The sequence below is a fragment of the Hoplias malabaricus genome, chromosome 11 (assembly GCF_029633855.1).
Source record: "Hoplias malabaricus isolate fHopMal1 chromosome 11, fHopMal1.hap1, whole genome shotgun sequence".
Lineage (NCBI taxonomy): Eukaryota > Metazoa > Chordata > Actinopteri > Characiformes > Erythrinidae > Hoplias > Hoplias malabaricus.
The window spans coordinates 34,817,532-34,833,956 of record NC_089810.1 but is presented as its reverse complement, the minus strand read 5'-3'; the positions used below and the strand labels follow the sequence as shown (position 1 = coordinate 34,833,956).

At 40.2% G+C, this 16,425-nt stretch overlaps 1 protein-coding gene across 2 annotated transcripts in view; it reads right to left on the bottom strand.

Moving 5' to 3' along the window:
- Window positions 1-7,553: 7,553 nt before the first annotated feature.
- Window positions 7,554-16,425, bottom strand: part of vaspb (vasodilator stimulated phosphoprotein b) — a 31,410-nt gene continuing 22,538 nt past the window's right edge. Inside the window, exons 8-14 of one of the 2 annotated variants that reach the window (XM_066685381.1) lie at window positions 15,975-16,038; window positions 15,549-15,576; window positions 15,380-15,422; window positions 13,779-13,835; window positions 11,418-11,487; window positions 11,188-11,245; window positions 7,554-9,570 (exon numbers count right to left, since the gene is read on the bottom strand). In XM_066685381.1, coding sequence (XP_066541478.1) covers window positions 9,533-9,570; window positions 11,188-11,245; window positions 11,418-11,487; window positions 13,779-13,835; window positions 15,380-15,422; window positions 15,549-15,576; window positions 15,975-16,038 — 358 coding nt within the window. In that variant the 3' untranslated portion in view covers window positions 7,554-9,532. The remainder of the gene's footprint in view (window positions 9,571-11,187; window positions 11,246-11,417; window positions 11,488-13,778; window positions 13,836-15,379; window positions 15,423-15,548; window positions 15,577-15,974; window positions 16,039-16,425) is intronic. The other variant, XM_066685382.1, reaches the window with a different exon arrangement.

The following is a 16,425-nucleotide window of genomic DNA, read 5'->3' as shown; positions in this document are numbered from 1 at the left end:
ACATGGGTCGCTGTTTTATATTTCGAATACATAAACAAACAAAAGATATTTCCTGCTTAAACATGACCTTAAAAGTCGTCATACTGTTGCCGTTTTCCTTCTCTTTCATATATGTTTAAATTAAGTATTTATATCAGCCACATTGTGCTCTACACTACGGTTAAAGTACACATGCCCAAGGTAAAACAACATATTTAATTTCTTAAAACGAGATTAACATGGTCTGATAGACTCATTCAAGTTTCAAAACACCCAAGTCCCACATGCACAAAGGAAACTGCAAAAACAGCTTTTCAATTAATTGTATTTGTGATGTCACAAGCAATGTTTTTACTAAGGGTCAAATCAAATATTCAACTGTGCATCCACTAGAGGACGCTGTGGAGAAGTAAATGCAACAGTAGCAAGGTTGCATAAGGTTAAATTTCTGCAACCCCTACTGTTTACAAATCCCAGATAGCAATCAGTCAGTTGCATTGACATTGAATCAATGGTGAAGTATCAACATTAACTTTATTGGATCAACGTTGCAGTCAGATGTTGATTCACCATCAAACACACACACACACACACACACACACATATTTTCGCAAACAATATTCATTTCAAATGGGAAGCTTTTATATTCTCTTGCTACTTTTGAGAGCATTACTTGTGATTACTCAATTTTGACTGGTTAGATCTCAATGTGAACTTTAGTCAAAATGCCCTAAATTTAACTTTGTAACAACTACTGTGAGGATGTCGCATGGACATCAGGAAAAAGACATCTAAAAATGTATAAATTCAATCACATTTGGACCGTCGCCTGACATTAGAGATAAATGTTGTCTCAATTTTTTTTCAGCTGACCTGTGCCCACTGAGGTCTGTCCTCATAATGGCAGAAATACACTGTGCCATTCAGACCGTGAATGCCTTTCTGACAAGGAGAAATTTTCTGTATCACTTTCTGTAACTGCACAGCTTTTCTGTTTAACCTTAAACTTACACAGAACTCTAGGTATTAAAGTTAAATGAGCAAGGGTTTTGCTCAGTACCTAAAACAATGATTAAAGGTGTAGGTGACTAGATATACCTACATTACTTAGCATGTCATTTATATCTAAATGTAATTATTTGCATATACATCACTTTACCAGAGATGCCCTTTTCCTTTATCAAAGTATATAACATCTGATTAATAAAATGTAAAGTTACACACAGAGCTTACATTGGATCATGGGTAGCTGTCTTTATGAAAGTATTTTTTGATGCAGACTTACAAGAGGGGCACATCGTGTTCATATGGAGCACTCATGAGAACTCTTGTTGTGGGAAATTAAAGAAACCAGACACCAGCCAGCTTTGCACACCCATGCAGGCACACGCAAATAGGAGTGTCAGAACTGGGGAAGGACCTGTGATCATTTTAATTGTTACCATTAGGATTATTTAAGATAAATTTAGCTAAAATTATTTTTTATTTTAGAAGGCCAGAAGCAGCAAAAGGGTAAAGAAAATGTATCAGAATGTGCCTTTGCTGATGTAGTGCAAAAATGGCTTTGCTATGCACTTTGATTTTGGTTCAGGTGAAACAGGTGGCCAGAGAAGTTCTTCACCTATTGATCTGGAACTAAAAACTGAGGGCATGAGTTTTAATATACACTGAACTATCACTGGATTAGGAGCACCTACCTTGTATCTACACTCATTGTCCATTTTATCAGATCCATATATAATAGAAGCACTTTGTACTTCTACAGTTACACATTGTACTGTTTCTACATTCTAATTCCCATTTCACTCTGTTCTTCAATGGTCAGGATCCCAACCTGGCGGGTATGTTTTGTGTGAAGGATCATCCTCTGCACTGTAATGACACTGACGTGGTAAAGGAAAAAAAGAATGCAGGAAAACAAATGGACAAAAATGAGTACTTGTAGAAATGGACAATGAATGTAGATACAAGGTAGAAGTTCCTAATCCAGTTGTGGAATCTGAATTTTGAATATTGGAATTATAGTTATGTGAATGTTTTTGTATTTGGATTATATTTATCAGATTTTATTTATACTTATGTTTCAATACGACTTAAATGTCATTTGATAAACATGAACTATACAGCTTTAAATAATCCATGAATATAAATAATACCCATGAATTAAAATGTTAAAAATTCACATCTTGAAGAGGAGACGATTAGGAGAAGATGGAAAAGTGGAAAAGGAAGACATATATATGTGTGTGTGTGTGTGTGTGTGTGTGTGTATACAGTTCTGTGCAAAAGTTTATGAATTCTGCATTATTGAGTCAGTACAAATAATAATTCCCAATAATAATAATGTTACAAAACTAATGTTATATATGACTGTAAAGAAGCAAGTTATTAAAAAAGAGGTTAGGTTTAATATAAAAAAAAACAAAAAACATAATGAAGGCTCTTGAGTTTTTGCATGAAAAATCAAACTTGACAATCCAATTTCCAATCCAAACAAAAAACATTGGCAGATTCTTCAAGATACTCAACATTTAATTTAAATATATATATATGGCTGCAAGGTTGTCGGTGCCTGTCGGGGTGGCAATCCCCGCACTCGGTGGTGGACACCCCGGGTGAGGGGGGCTGTCAAGCTGAAGAAAGAGTCCTATCGAGCCTGGTTGGCTCAGGGGACTCCGGAGGCAGCCGACAGATACCGAGGAGCCAAGCGGCTTGCAGCCTCGGCGGTCGCTGAGGCAAAAACTCGGGTGTGGGAGGAGTTCGGTGAGAACATGGAAAAAGACTTTCGGTCGGCTCCGAGAAGTTTCTGGCAAACCGTCAGGCGACTCAGGAGGGGAAAGCAGTTTTCCACCAACACTGTATATGGTGGGGGTGGGGAACTGTTGACCTCGACTGGGGACGTCACCAGACGGTGGAAGGAATACTTCGAGGATCTTCTCAATCCCACCGGCACGTCTTCCACAGAGGAAGCAGAGCTTGGGGACCCCGGGGGGGGCTCGTCTATCACTGGGGCTGAAGTGGCCAAGGTGGTAGGGAAACTCCTTGGCGGTAGGGCCCCGGGGGTGGATGAGGTTCACCCCGGGTTCCTCAAGGCTCTGGATGTTGTGGGGCTGTCCTGGTTGACACGTCTTTGCAACATCGCGTGGACATCGGGGGCAGTGCCTCTGGACTGGCAGACTGGGGTGGTGGTTCCCCTTTTTAAAAAGGGGGATCGGAGGGTGTGTTCCAACTATAGGGGGATCACACTCCTCAGCCTCCCCGGTAAGGTCTATGCGGGGGTACTGGAGAAGAGAGTCCGACCGATAGTTGAACCTCGGATCCAGGAGGAACAATGCGGATTCCGCCCCGGTCGTGGAACACAGGACCAGCTCTTTACCCTCGCTAGGATCCTGGAGGGTGCATGGGAGTTTGCTCAACCAGTCTACATGTGTTTTGTGGATCTGGAGAAGGCATTCGACCGTGTCCCTCGGGGTATTCTGTGGGGGGTGCTCAGGGAGTATGGGGTACTGGGCTCTTTGTTACAAGCTATCCAGTCCCTGTACAAACAGAGCAGGAGTCTGGTTCGTATGGCTGGCAGTAAGTCCGACTGGTTTCCAGTCGGAGTTGGACTCCGTCAGGGCTGCCCGTTGTCACCGGTTCTGTTCACAATTTTTATGGACAGAATTTCTCGGCGTAGCCAAGTGGCGGAGGGTGTCCGGTTTGGTGGTCTCAGGATCCCATGTCTGCTTTTTGCAGATGATGTGGTCTTGTTGGCTTCATCGAGCCGGGAACTCCAGCTCTTGCTGGACCAGTTTGCAGCCGAGTGTGAAGCGGTAGGGATGAGGATCAGTACCTCCAAGTCCGAGTCCATGGTACTCAGTCGGAAAAGGGTGGAGTGCTCTCTCCAGGTTGGAAGTGAGATCTTGCCTCAAGTGGAGGAGTTTAAATACCTCGGGGTCTTGTTCACGAGTGAGGGAAAGATGGAGCGTGAGATTGACAGGCGGATCGGTGCAGCGTCAGCAGTAATGCGGGCTTTGTACCGGTCCGTTGTGGTGAAGAAAGAGCTGAGCAGAAAAGCAAAGCTCTCGATTTACCGGTCAATCTACGTCCCAACCCTCACCTATGGTCACGAGCTTTGGGTAGTGACCGAAAGAACGAGATCGCGGGTACAAGCGGCTGAAATGAGTTTTCTCCGCAGGATGTCTGGACTCTTCCTTAGAGACAGGGTTAGGAGCTCGGACATCCGGGAGAGACTCGGAGTGGAGCCGCTGCTCCTCCACGTCGAGAGGAGCCAGTTGAGATGGTTCGGGCATCTGGTTCGGATGCCTCCTGGACGCCTTCCTGGAGAGGTGTTCCGGGCATGTCCAACGGGGAGGAGGCCCCGGGGCAGACCAAGAACACGCTGGAGAGACTATATGTCTCGACTGGCCTGGGAACGCCTCGGTATACCCCCGGAGGAGCTGGCGTCGGTGGCTGGGGAGAGGGAGGTCTGGGTTTCTTTGCTCCGACTGCTTCCCCCGCGACCCGGACCCGGATAAGCGGTGGATAATGGATGGATGGATGGATATATATATATATATATATATATATATATATATATATATTCATTCATTCATTATCTGTAAGCGCTTATCCAAGTCACGGTGGGTCCAGAGCCAACCTGGAATCAATGCGACTGCGACACTGCGACACAAACTGCGACACTACCTACCTATATATATATATGTTCAATTAGCAGAGGGTAAGAGCACAGTTTTGCTCAAAATATTGCAATGCACAGAACATTATGGGTGACATACCAGAGTTCAAAAGAGGACAAATCTGCATCTGTGACCAAGACAGCAAGTCTTTGTGATGTATTAAGAGCCACTGTATCCAGGGTAATGTCAGCATACCACCAAGAAGGACGAAACACATCCAACAGGATTAACTGTGGACGCAAGAGGAAGCTGTCTGAGAGGGATGTTCGGGTGCTGACCCGGATTGTATCCAAAAAACATAAAACCACAGCTGCCCAAATCACAGCAGAATTAAATGTGCACCTCAACTCTCCTGTTTCCACCAGAACTGTCCATCGGGAGCTCCACAGGATCAATATACACGGCCGGCCTGCTATTGCCAAACCTTTGGTCACTCATGCCAATGCCAAACGTCGGTTTCAATGGTGCAAGGAGCGCAAATCTTGGGCTGTGGACAATGTGAAACATGTATTGTTCTCTGATGAGTCCACCTTTACTGTTTTCCCCACATCCGGGAGAGTTACGGTGTGGAGAAGCCCCAAAGAAGCGTACCACCCAGACTGTTGCATGCCCAGAGTGAAGCATGGGAGTGGATCAGTGATGGTTTGGGCTGCCATATCATGGCATTCCCTTGGCCCAATACTTGTGCTAGATGCGCTGCCAAGGACTACCGAACCATTCTGGAGGACCATGTGCATCCAATGGCTCAAACATTGTATCCTGAAGGCGGTGCTGTGTATCAGGACGACAATGCACCAATACACACAGCAAGACTGGTGAAAGATTGGTTTAATGAACATGAAAGTGAAGTTGAACATCTCCCATGGCCTGCACAGTCACCAGATCTAAATATTATTGAGCCACTTTGGGGTGTTTTGGAGGAGAGAGTCAGGAAACGTTTTCCTCCACCAGCATCACGTAGTGACCTGGCCACTATCCTGCAAGAAGAATGGCTTCAAATCCCTCTGACCACTGTGCAGGACTTGTGTATGTCATTCCCAAGACGAATTGACGCTGTATTGGCCGCAAAAGAAGGCCCTACACCATACTAATAAATTACTGTGGTCTAAACCCAGGTGTTTCAGTTTCATTGTCCAACCCCTGTGTGTGTATATATATATATATATAAATAATGTAGGCCAACTCAATTTTTCAACATCTTTTAAAAAATGTTCAAAGTGTGTGCAGTGTTCTGAATATTCCCTGAAAATCAACCAAAAACAGAAGTAATTCTATAATTTATTCTACTTTTTACACGTTACCAATAATTAGGAAGGATCTCCATTTACTTCAGCCATATACAGGATAAACTCAGTGAAATCTGAACAGTCTAAAATGTCTACTTGCTCCAAGAAGCTGTAAACTGACCAATTTTTAAAAGGTATTTCAGGAAGATTAAAAAATTTAATCTAGTCTGAGGAGGAAAATATGACACTTCACTGACAGAATAAACATATTTTACTATACTACATGTACCTCTTTATAATAAGACTACACAAAGGTTTAAAAATCTCAGTATAAATGTTGTTAATACATTAATTATCAGTTATAACACATAGCTAGAAAAGGCAACGTGACCTGTTTTTTTTTTTTTTTTTTTTGCCAAATAGTGAACCTGCATCCATCTACAATTAAACCTCAGATCTTACCAGACACTAACCTTGCTTTATCTCCTCCATCAATCAGCATTAAGCCTGTTGGCTTCATCACAGATATATGAATAGATTTAAACATTCAGTCATTCGTTCATTATCTGTAACCGCTCATCCAGTTCAGGGTAGTGGTAGGTCCAGAGCCTACCCAGAATCATTGGGTGCCAGTCCTTCACAGGGCAACACACACACTCACACCTACAGACACTTTTGAGTCGCCAATCCACCTACCAACGTGTGTTTTTGGACTGTGGGAGGAAACCCATGCTGACATGGGGAGAACACACCACACTCCTCACAGACAGTCACCCGGAGGAACCCCACACAGACACAGGGAGAACACACCACAGTCCTCACAGATAGTCACCCAGAGGAAACCCATGCGGACACGGGGAGAACACACCACACTCCTCACAGACAGTCACCCGGAGCGGGAATCGAACCTACAACCTCCAGGTCCCTGGAGCTGTGTGACTGGAACACTACCTGCTGCACCACCGTGCCACCCTTAGATTTAAACATTTCATTAAATAATCATCAACTGTCTTTTTATACATTAATGATAATGTGGTGTTCACCTAAACATGTTAAATGACCAAATTCACATTCTCAGGTCTTAGCTTAGCTCTCTGACACTCACTATTAGACAAAATAGAGGTCACTGTTTTCCCTTTTATCTCTGTGTTACAAACAATTATGAATGACCTTTAAGGGGAGGTGTTTACAACCTAACTAACCATGTAATAAACAGGCTTTAAACCATTTATAAAGCTTTATAATTGTAGTTTTATTTTTAAGTGATACTAAGGTTTTATATATAATTTGTTTATGTAAAAATGTATTCTAATAAAACATTCATTCATTGTCTGTAACCAGTTTTCAGGGTTGTGGTGGGTCAGGAGCACACCCAGAATCACTAGGTGGAAGGTAGGAACAGACCCTGGAGAGGGCTCTTATAAAACAAAATACTATCAGTGCAAATGTTAACATTATTTCAACTTAAATTAGCTATAGCAGTAGTAAGTTCAATTATAACTATCCACTTTTGAAGCACTGTTGGGTCAGCACTTCACATATTACCACGTATGACTATGTATGTGACAAATTAACTTTGATTTAAGCAGTAAGTGTGTGTGTGTGTGTGTGTGTGTGGTATATTAGCAATAAACACGCAGGACACAGTTTCAGCAGCAGAAATGCAGCTGTATTTAAGTATAATGGCATTTTCTAATCCAGTGTCTCTAAGCACATCTTTTTATATTTCAGTGTAAAAAGCCAAGAATATTCTATAGAAAAACATAATAAATCACAAATAACCCATTCACCAATCAATCATATTAATCATAATCATAAAAATAGAAAAAAAAAAAGATATCAAATCTCCTAACATAGTCCCTCAAAAACAAATATATTCCATTAATATTTATAAGTATTTTCTGAGGCAGTTTGGCACGAAAATACAAAACATGTTTACGGCCATTTTGCTTTTCATTAGAACACAGTTCAGATTCAAATTAAAGTCAAAGTCTGGGAATGTGTGTCCAAAGAAGTAACCACACATTACATGATGGTTGAATGTAAAAAATAGTCATATTTAGAGAAAAAGTTCAAGCAGAATTTCAAATAGTAAACAGAAGAGAATGGAAATCGAACATCATGCTTACAGCTGTTAACCTTTCCCTTTTACACGGACATTAGTCATAAATACGAATGTAAAACTCAAAGCCCCACTCCTGAGTCGGGGTGTGTTTATAATAAAACAGTGGGAGCCACTGCTAGTTTTAATCTTTCACATGTGTAAATACTGTTGGCTACTTTTGGTGGTTAAAAGACTTATTGCTCCCCTGAGACATTTCCCTATGGAAAAATGAATGGAGAACGAAAACGAACTCGGCCAGCAGGGGGCGCACTTCTGCACACTCTCTCCACTTAGCTTTCATTAAAGGGATGGTTTTAAAGATTACCCCAATTCCTGTTACGTTTGTAATGGAAATGTGTGGCCCTCACTAAAATATCACTTTAAGCAAAAATACTTTCATGATTTTACAAGAAAAACTGTTCAAATCTTAAGTTGTAGGCATTGACTGGCTTTAAGAGAGGAAGACAGCTGTTGCGTGTATGTGTGTGTGTGTGTGTGAGAGTGTATATGTATGTGTGTTCTGAGAGATGGAAAGATGGAGGGAGACAGTGATGAATAGAGGCATGGAGTTTAATGAGGAGAGAGGGAAGATAAATGAAGGCAGAAGCAGAAAAAAAGAAAAATAATATAATGAAAACATCCTCAGAGTAATGCACCCGGCAATGGCATAAGTCCTTGGATTTATTGTGTGTATAGACAGTGAGCGTGTGTGTGTGTGTATTAGGGGTTCTTTTCTATTCTGTGTCTGTTTTGCATATATATTTTACATTTGTATGTTATCTGCTCCACTGATCATATAGGTGCATTCTGTAGTTGAAGGAGTACAGACTGCAGACCATCTGTTGCTCTGTAGATTTCGTTGGCCTATTGGCTCCCTGTCCCTCAGTGGTCAGGACCCTCACAGGACCCCAGAAAAGCAAGTGTTACTTGGAGGGCGGATCATTCTCAGCGCTACAGTGTCACTAACGTAGCATGTTACTGTGTGTTATGGTAGTCCTTATGGGCAGCCTTAGGGTTAAGAGTAGCAAGCTTGAGACGACAGAGTCACTGGTTCCTGGGACCTGCAGGAAAAATTTAACCCACGGCAGATGTGCTCTTGAGCAAGGCACCTAACCTCCAAACTGCTCCCCAGGCAGGGTTACGGATGGGTTAAATGCAGAGAATCAATTTCCCTGGGATTAATAAAAAGAGACTTCTTCTTCTTTGATTATTGGAGAGCAGAGTGAAAGGGTGTGGAGGTGTGTTATAAACGTATGCAGAGCAATAGATGGACTACAAATAGTCTACAACTGTGGAACTACAGAATGTAACTCTACGTTAAGTGGACCTGATTGACTGGATAATACGTGTAGAAATTAGACCATTTTAATGTTTTGGCTGATTGGTGTCTGTATTATGTTCATGTATTGCATATGTTTGTGTCTTATGTAGAATGTTTGTGTGTGTGTGTGTGTGTGTGTGTGTGTAATGTGTATTGCATATTTATGCATGTGTAGTTGGTGTATCCCTGGGCTATAACTGAAGGAAAAGTGAGTGCTGGAGGTCTACGAGGAGCCCCTCTTCTGTAACTCTTGAATAAAAGCTGAGAAGAAATAAAAGCAATAAACAGGATTAATTCAATGGCACCAAAACACCACAGAAAAAGCTAACAGCCCCCACTCAAGAGAGACTAAAAATACACTGGTTTTAAAGAAGCTCTTAAAGGCTAAGCACCAGCTATATGAAAGTGTCAAACAAATAAATACAGTGGAATTTGAGTTCCTAACTTGTGTTTATTGATAGTCAGAAAACATGTTATTTCTTACTAACTCAAGAAATAAAGTTTAAAAAAACGTTGCCCCCCCCCCCCCAAACGGTGTTCGGAAACTCTAATAGGCGTCTTGCCTGTGACGTAGATGGTGGACAACAACTCAAGAAGCTGCACTTAATTTAATGCAAAATGACGAAAAGGTGTGTTGTTTTTGGCTGCAATCATTCAATGTACAGTGGGACATCTGTGAACAAATGGCCCAAATATCCCAAAATATCCAGAAAATGGACTAAATTTGTCAACTTTAAACGGGCACTTTGGAAAGGACCATCCGCTCACTCCGTTATCTGTAGCTCATTTCACTGGCGCTTTTCCAACAATATGGGCATGTAAGGACACCAACGAAAGGTGTTCAAGAGCCTCTGTAACATGGAGGTAAACAGGGTAAGGACACTCACTTCGCCTGTTTTAGTTGGTGTTAGTTAACGTTAGCTTGACTTGCTAAACTCGGTGGCTCAGATTATACTCGGCTACGTAGCTGCATTACGGAGGTTTATAGTGTCGGATGAATTCGAGTCGACTTCGATCACATTTACAAGAATAACGGTACCTCTACATTTGAGTTTAGCTTATTGCTAGGCTATTGTCATGAATAATGTTGGTTATTTAGCTAGATACTGTCATAACAGTCAGTCATAACGGTGTTTTACCGCGGCGTTGTTCAGCTGTTGTCCACCAGTGACGTCACGGTCGCGTTCAAGAATTTCCGTAGCGAGCTCGGGTTTTTCCGCCAATTTAATAAAATTATCAGTTTTAAAGCAAATTAAGCTGCTATTTTAATTTAAATTCATACTTATATATGTCAGTAACTAAAATAATGTGAAATATTCATGGAGGTCCATTAAGTGGTGCTTAGCCTTTAAAACAGCTCAGTCCAGTTCCGTAAATTAAGCATTTTGTTCTGCTCTAGTTCACACAAGACATGGTTTATTTCATCAATTCTCTGTTTAATTATATATTTAAGATGTAAACACACTCACTAACTCTGAAAACGTCACATTGTTGGCTAATGGAATCAGACATCCTGCTCTAAAATCTCCTCACAGAAAGTTATTAGACTAAATAATGGTGAACACACTGCTGATATTTAACCGTAGTTTAGAGAAGGGTTTGGTTTTTAAATACCTTCCTGGTGGAGAAAGTTATGCAGAGTGTGTGAGGTAAAAACTTATTGAGAAGAGATTTTCATTATTTTCCATCAACATCATCAATTCCATATACATTTCTGTAGACTAGTGAAAGTTACAGCTGGTTCTGGAGAGGACATTTCAGACAACACTTCCATCACTTTTTTTTTATGTCTTACGCACAGAACTATGGGAGAATTTTGAATGGAAGTGCCCTTGATAAAAACATACACAGACATTAGGCAGATAGTTTGAGATTTACCTCCAATGATTTCATCTTTAACTTTCTGCAGCTCTTTCCTCACCTCCTCCAGCAGCTCCTACACACACAGACACATGAACACACGCATTAAAAAATAGATACACACAACATGTATAAACACAAGTGATTACATACAAAAAACCCACAAAGTATTCCACACACAACGAATATTTACAGAGAAAGGAATTAATTCCATGTATTTGTTTTATGTGTTCTGTTAAAATTCTCACTTGTTTGATTCTTTCCAGCTCAGACTCTTCTCCACTCTCTGTTTCGTTGGTGGAGGCAGCAGTTTTCAGTCTGAAGGAGGAAGGGAAAAAGGGATAAATATAAGAAATATAATACAAATGTCCCAAAGACTGTATATAAAAGAGCAGAAGAAAAGTAGCAGCTCTCCCAAAACCCTTTTGTAAACATGCAAAAAAAAAACCCACACCCCAAACTCACACACGTAAATAATTTCTACAGAATAACCCATACCAGAATATCCCAGTAAATATGCTTTTAACTGAAGCATCTTTGAACTTCAGTTTTTTATTAAAGAGCTCATTAACATACAACAGAGCTTTTCAGATCATCCAGCATCTCTCAGCACAGGAACTTAAGTGTGTACCACTGTGTTCTTCTCTTTCTGCATCATTCTGCTCTAAAATAAAAAGCTACTGCTCCAAGGATAGTGGTGTGACCCAATCACAAATCAGCACTATTTTAACTCATTAAAAGCACTAAGGCGACGGACAATAACTATAAAACTATAAATGCAGGAAATGGATCCAAGGCGGGGGAAAGGTGGTCCTTTATTCACTACTTTACTGCAGTAGGACTATTTAAAAACACAGTTCAAATCCATCAGTGTTTTACTGAAGAATACAGAAGACAGCTGCTGTGTTTGTTGATAGATGACAGATTATCAGCTCACTGCAACACCTCCTCTCTTTCTAGAGACGGGCTGAGCATACCCAGGCTTCTAAACCCAAACCTTGCTGTACATACATTAGAAAAGAGATAGTTCAGCAGCTTATAGACAAATATAATATTCTTCTTATTAGATGCACTACGTCAATTTTGAAGCTGTTATCATGTTTTACACAATGCACTATAGAGGGAGCAGAGAGTCGTTTTGTGATTCTGACACTTTCCTCTAAAGACTGTACTGTAGAGTGCAATAAAGTTATGTCACGGCATAAAGCACAGTGCAGAACATACTTCCAGGTGCCTATTGGGAATGTAATCAATCACAAGATTATACACAGCTACTTTTTTTCTATTTAACAGATTATGTAAAGAACTATCACCTCCTTCAATAAAAATTTTTCTAGGATTGTCCTCAGTAGGTTATTTTGTTCTGATCGAAGGGTATATATTTTCTATGTCAACTGAGCATTAATCCAATCATTAACAGATTAAAAACGTAGCCAGCGTGACACAATTCAGTTTGAAAAGCTGTGCTTTGTACAGTATTTGATATGGCGATAATGTGATGCTGCATAACTATTCCAAGAGGTGCTTCACCTCTAAATAACACTTACAAACACAGAAAATGAAAAAAAAAAGAAAATACCACCCCCCCAGACACACACACACCAGCAGAATCTTAATCACTAATGCAGCTACATTCACGAAAAACAGGGAAAGAAACAAGTAAGAAGATAGAAAATAGAGATGCACTGAAATTAAACAAAACCGAAAATCAGGACACAGTTCAGCCGAAAACAAAACAAAAAACCTATAATGATACACATAATATACATTGTCACCTAAGCTTGATAAAAGTAATTCTGTTCCACATTAAATAACAGCATTTGGTCTAGGGTAATGGTGTATTAGAAATAGAATCACTCTTTTGGTCACAGTGGAATTTGTTCTCTACATTTAATCCAATCCGTGCAGTGAAACACACACACACACACACAGAGCAGTGGGCAGCCCTAGTTATGGCACCCAGAGAGCAGTTGGGGGTTAGGTGCTTTGCTCAAGAGCACTTTAGTCTCTCTCTCACTCACACACACACACACACACACACACACCAGAGGTCTTAGGCACCTAAGATATTTATTATATAACTAATGCCTTCTCAGTAAGCGCATATATATTTATAAGATCATTCTTTTTCTATAACAATGGGTGTGAGTGAGTTTGAAGAACAATGTTTTGTTCAGATTCTCCTTGATTGCTTGAATTAGTTAAATCAACAGCACACATTATTTAAAATCATTATTTATTAACCGGTAAGTCTAGGTATTGGATGATAACCTCAAATATATGGACTGCCACGAGGAGAGATTTGAAAAAATTTCACACACACACACACACACACACACACACTTTAGTCTTTAGTAGTTGATTGCAAGGTCAGAGTGTTTTCTTTTATGGCTAAAACCATTCAGATCTATTTTCGGTTGCCAAAATTTCAGTGCATCCCTGATAAATATATTCAGTCAAAACATATGCATTTGTGCCAACAATCCAGAGATAAACAGAAAGACAGCTGAAACTGCAGATCACCAGAATGTGTGTTAGTCTGCAAAAAGCTACTAACTCCAGTAGAAACCTACAGAGCTGGGTGTTTGGATATATTTTAATCAGTGTACCTGGGGCTCATCGTGTTGAAGGAGGGGGTGTCCAGCCCTCGAGAAACAGAATTATTCCTGTTTTTAAAAACAAACTGCTCATTTACTCCAGTTCCATCCGTCCTTATTAAAACACTCACTATTAAAAGGGCCCAACCACATACTGTGTGTATAATCCTTAGAGAAATACATGAAACGAAACGGGGCACTATGAAGTGGCTACATTTAAACCTAAGGTCACCATGCTTCATGCCAAAAATTAAGCCAGAGAGATGTAAGCTCCCAGCACTGGATTGTAGAGCAACGGAAATGTGTTCTCTGAAGTAATGGAGCTCCATCCAACAGCTTTGGGACAAGTTGTGCTTGAGATCCTGAATTAACCACTGAACATCTGTACCAGACCTCACTAATGTTTATGTGTCTGAATCTTGTCAAATCTCCACAGCAAATGTTCCAGCATCTAGTTTAAACCTAAAGTAAAGACTGTTGAATGTTTGTTGAAGAATGAGTGGGTGGGGCTAAACTGTAGTAAGATGAATGGATGGAGCTTAAGTGTTGTAAACACTTCTGTAGGCTAAAGAAGAAGTGGGGCTAAACTGCTGTAGCCTGAATTGGCAGGATTAAAAGTTCTATGCTAAATGGGCGGGGCTAAAATACTGTACACATGACAAGAATGTGAAATCAAAATCATGTTTTGCAGTTTATTTCCATATACAGACTGTCCATATTCATGTATCATTTTTAATTTACCATGGTACGAGCCTTCAAGTCTGAATATTTCTGGAGATCTTGTAGTTAGGGGTGTAACGACACACACTGCTGATGATTCAAATTAATTTATAATTTGGATCTTACAATATATTAAATGAAATTTAAATAAAAACAAAATCTTTATCATAATCATGACAGAGCGACTAAAGTAGACTGTTGTGCTGAAATCAGCAACACTACCATAAGGTGCATTCCCCTTTCTAGCATGAACGCTAGGTCATTCAACTTGAAAGCAGAGAATATATCTCCTTTTGGTTTTCTATGCCAAAAGAATGGGAAAATGATGCATCTGAATAAAAAATAAAGTATTATAGATTATTAATCATTGGTGGTCTACCTCAGAATGCATCTCAATATAACTTTGTTTCTGGTGACACAACTCTAAAATGCTTTTAGTGAAATATATTTGGAACCAACATTTATAACCTGTTCAATTTTGTGGATGTAAAAGCAATGCATTCATACTTAGGAGGGGGTGACTTTTTTGGGGGGTGCTTCTCATGACAGAGGGTGCCAACTTCAGCACAACACAGGGCATGATAGAATGCTATATTTGGCCTCCACTGTGTTGACTAAAAGCTGAAATCCCCAGTTACAGACAAAAGCCTCATATCCTTTGCAAGATAAAACACCAATGCACTTGACTATTTTTTTGGGGGAAAGCTGGACTGTTGAGAAACTAGGCCTTTGAGAACTTTATTCCTCACTGGCATGTGTCATGGAGATGCATTGTGTTTAATAACAATCTTTAATGCTGTCACCCACATCACAATTTGCATTGCAAATATGCATCTTTGTACCCCTACTGAATAATAATAAACACATCACAGACTGCACAGACTGGCAATTACCTGGGCATTGTGGCGGATTTTTCCCATGGTCTCCTCAGCACATCTGTAAACCCACAGAGAGAGACACACAAAACCACCAACAAAAATATACAATCAAAAATCCAAACCTTAAAAACCTCACATTTTATAAACTGAGAAGACAGCACTAAATATATTCAACAGATCTCACCAGCTTGGCCCTGAGCTTCAGAATCATCCTAAAAAACAGACAAAAGCTAAACAGTAAGTAGTTCATAAGCGCAGCATAACTATGTCATAACATTTCATTAGGGCAGTGGTTCCCAAAATGGAATTTTGAATGAATGAATTCAAATATTTAATAAAAGATCTTGTGAATTCTGGAAACAAAAGATATGTATAGATTGCATATGGGGGAGGGGGGGGCACTGTAAAAAAAGTTTGGGAACCACTGATTAAGGGTTTATAAAAGCCTCGTAAGCACAGCACAAGCATTTCATAAGAGCTTATTCATGAGTAATTTATACGTGTATTTCATGATATTTCTTAAGCATTTAACCATTTCATGAGTATTTCATATGGGCTTATGAGCACTGTGAAAATGACTGTGATTAGAAAAAGTGATCAAAATTCTTACGTTACTGGGTTCCTCTGGTTTTGGGGCTGGGGGAACTTTTTCTCCTTTATCTGCTGCTTTCCTCCTACACACAAACACAACCACAACCACACACGTTAAATTAAAATCTAACTAATTAGCAATCATGATACAGTCAGAGCATTTATATCCATTGTAGAATTAACTGTGTAGTCTGACTAGACACTATATATGTTTGTTCTTAAAGGGGACCCCCTTTTTCCTTATGTTAACACAGTGCCTTTGAGTCCTAAGGAAACATATGTAACATACTTTGGTCAAAATACCATAAGAATCAAATAAAATGACACCTTTCTTCCCTTTCCAAGCAGCACTGTATTGAACAACAGATTTCTGTGCCTGTTCCTTTAAATGATAAGGAGCCACTGCTTGCCACACACCGAGCAACCCCAAGTGTGCAGCAACGAGAAGCTAGGCACATGTTTTTACATTT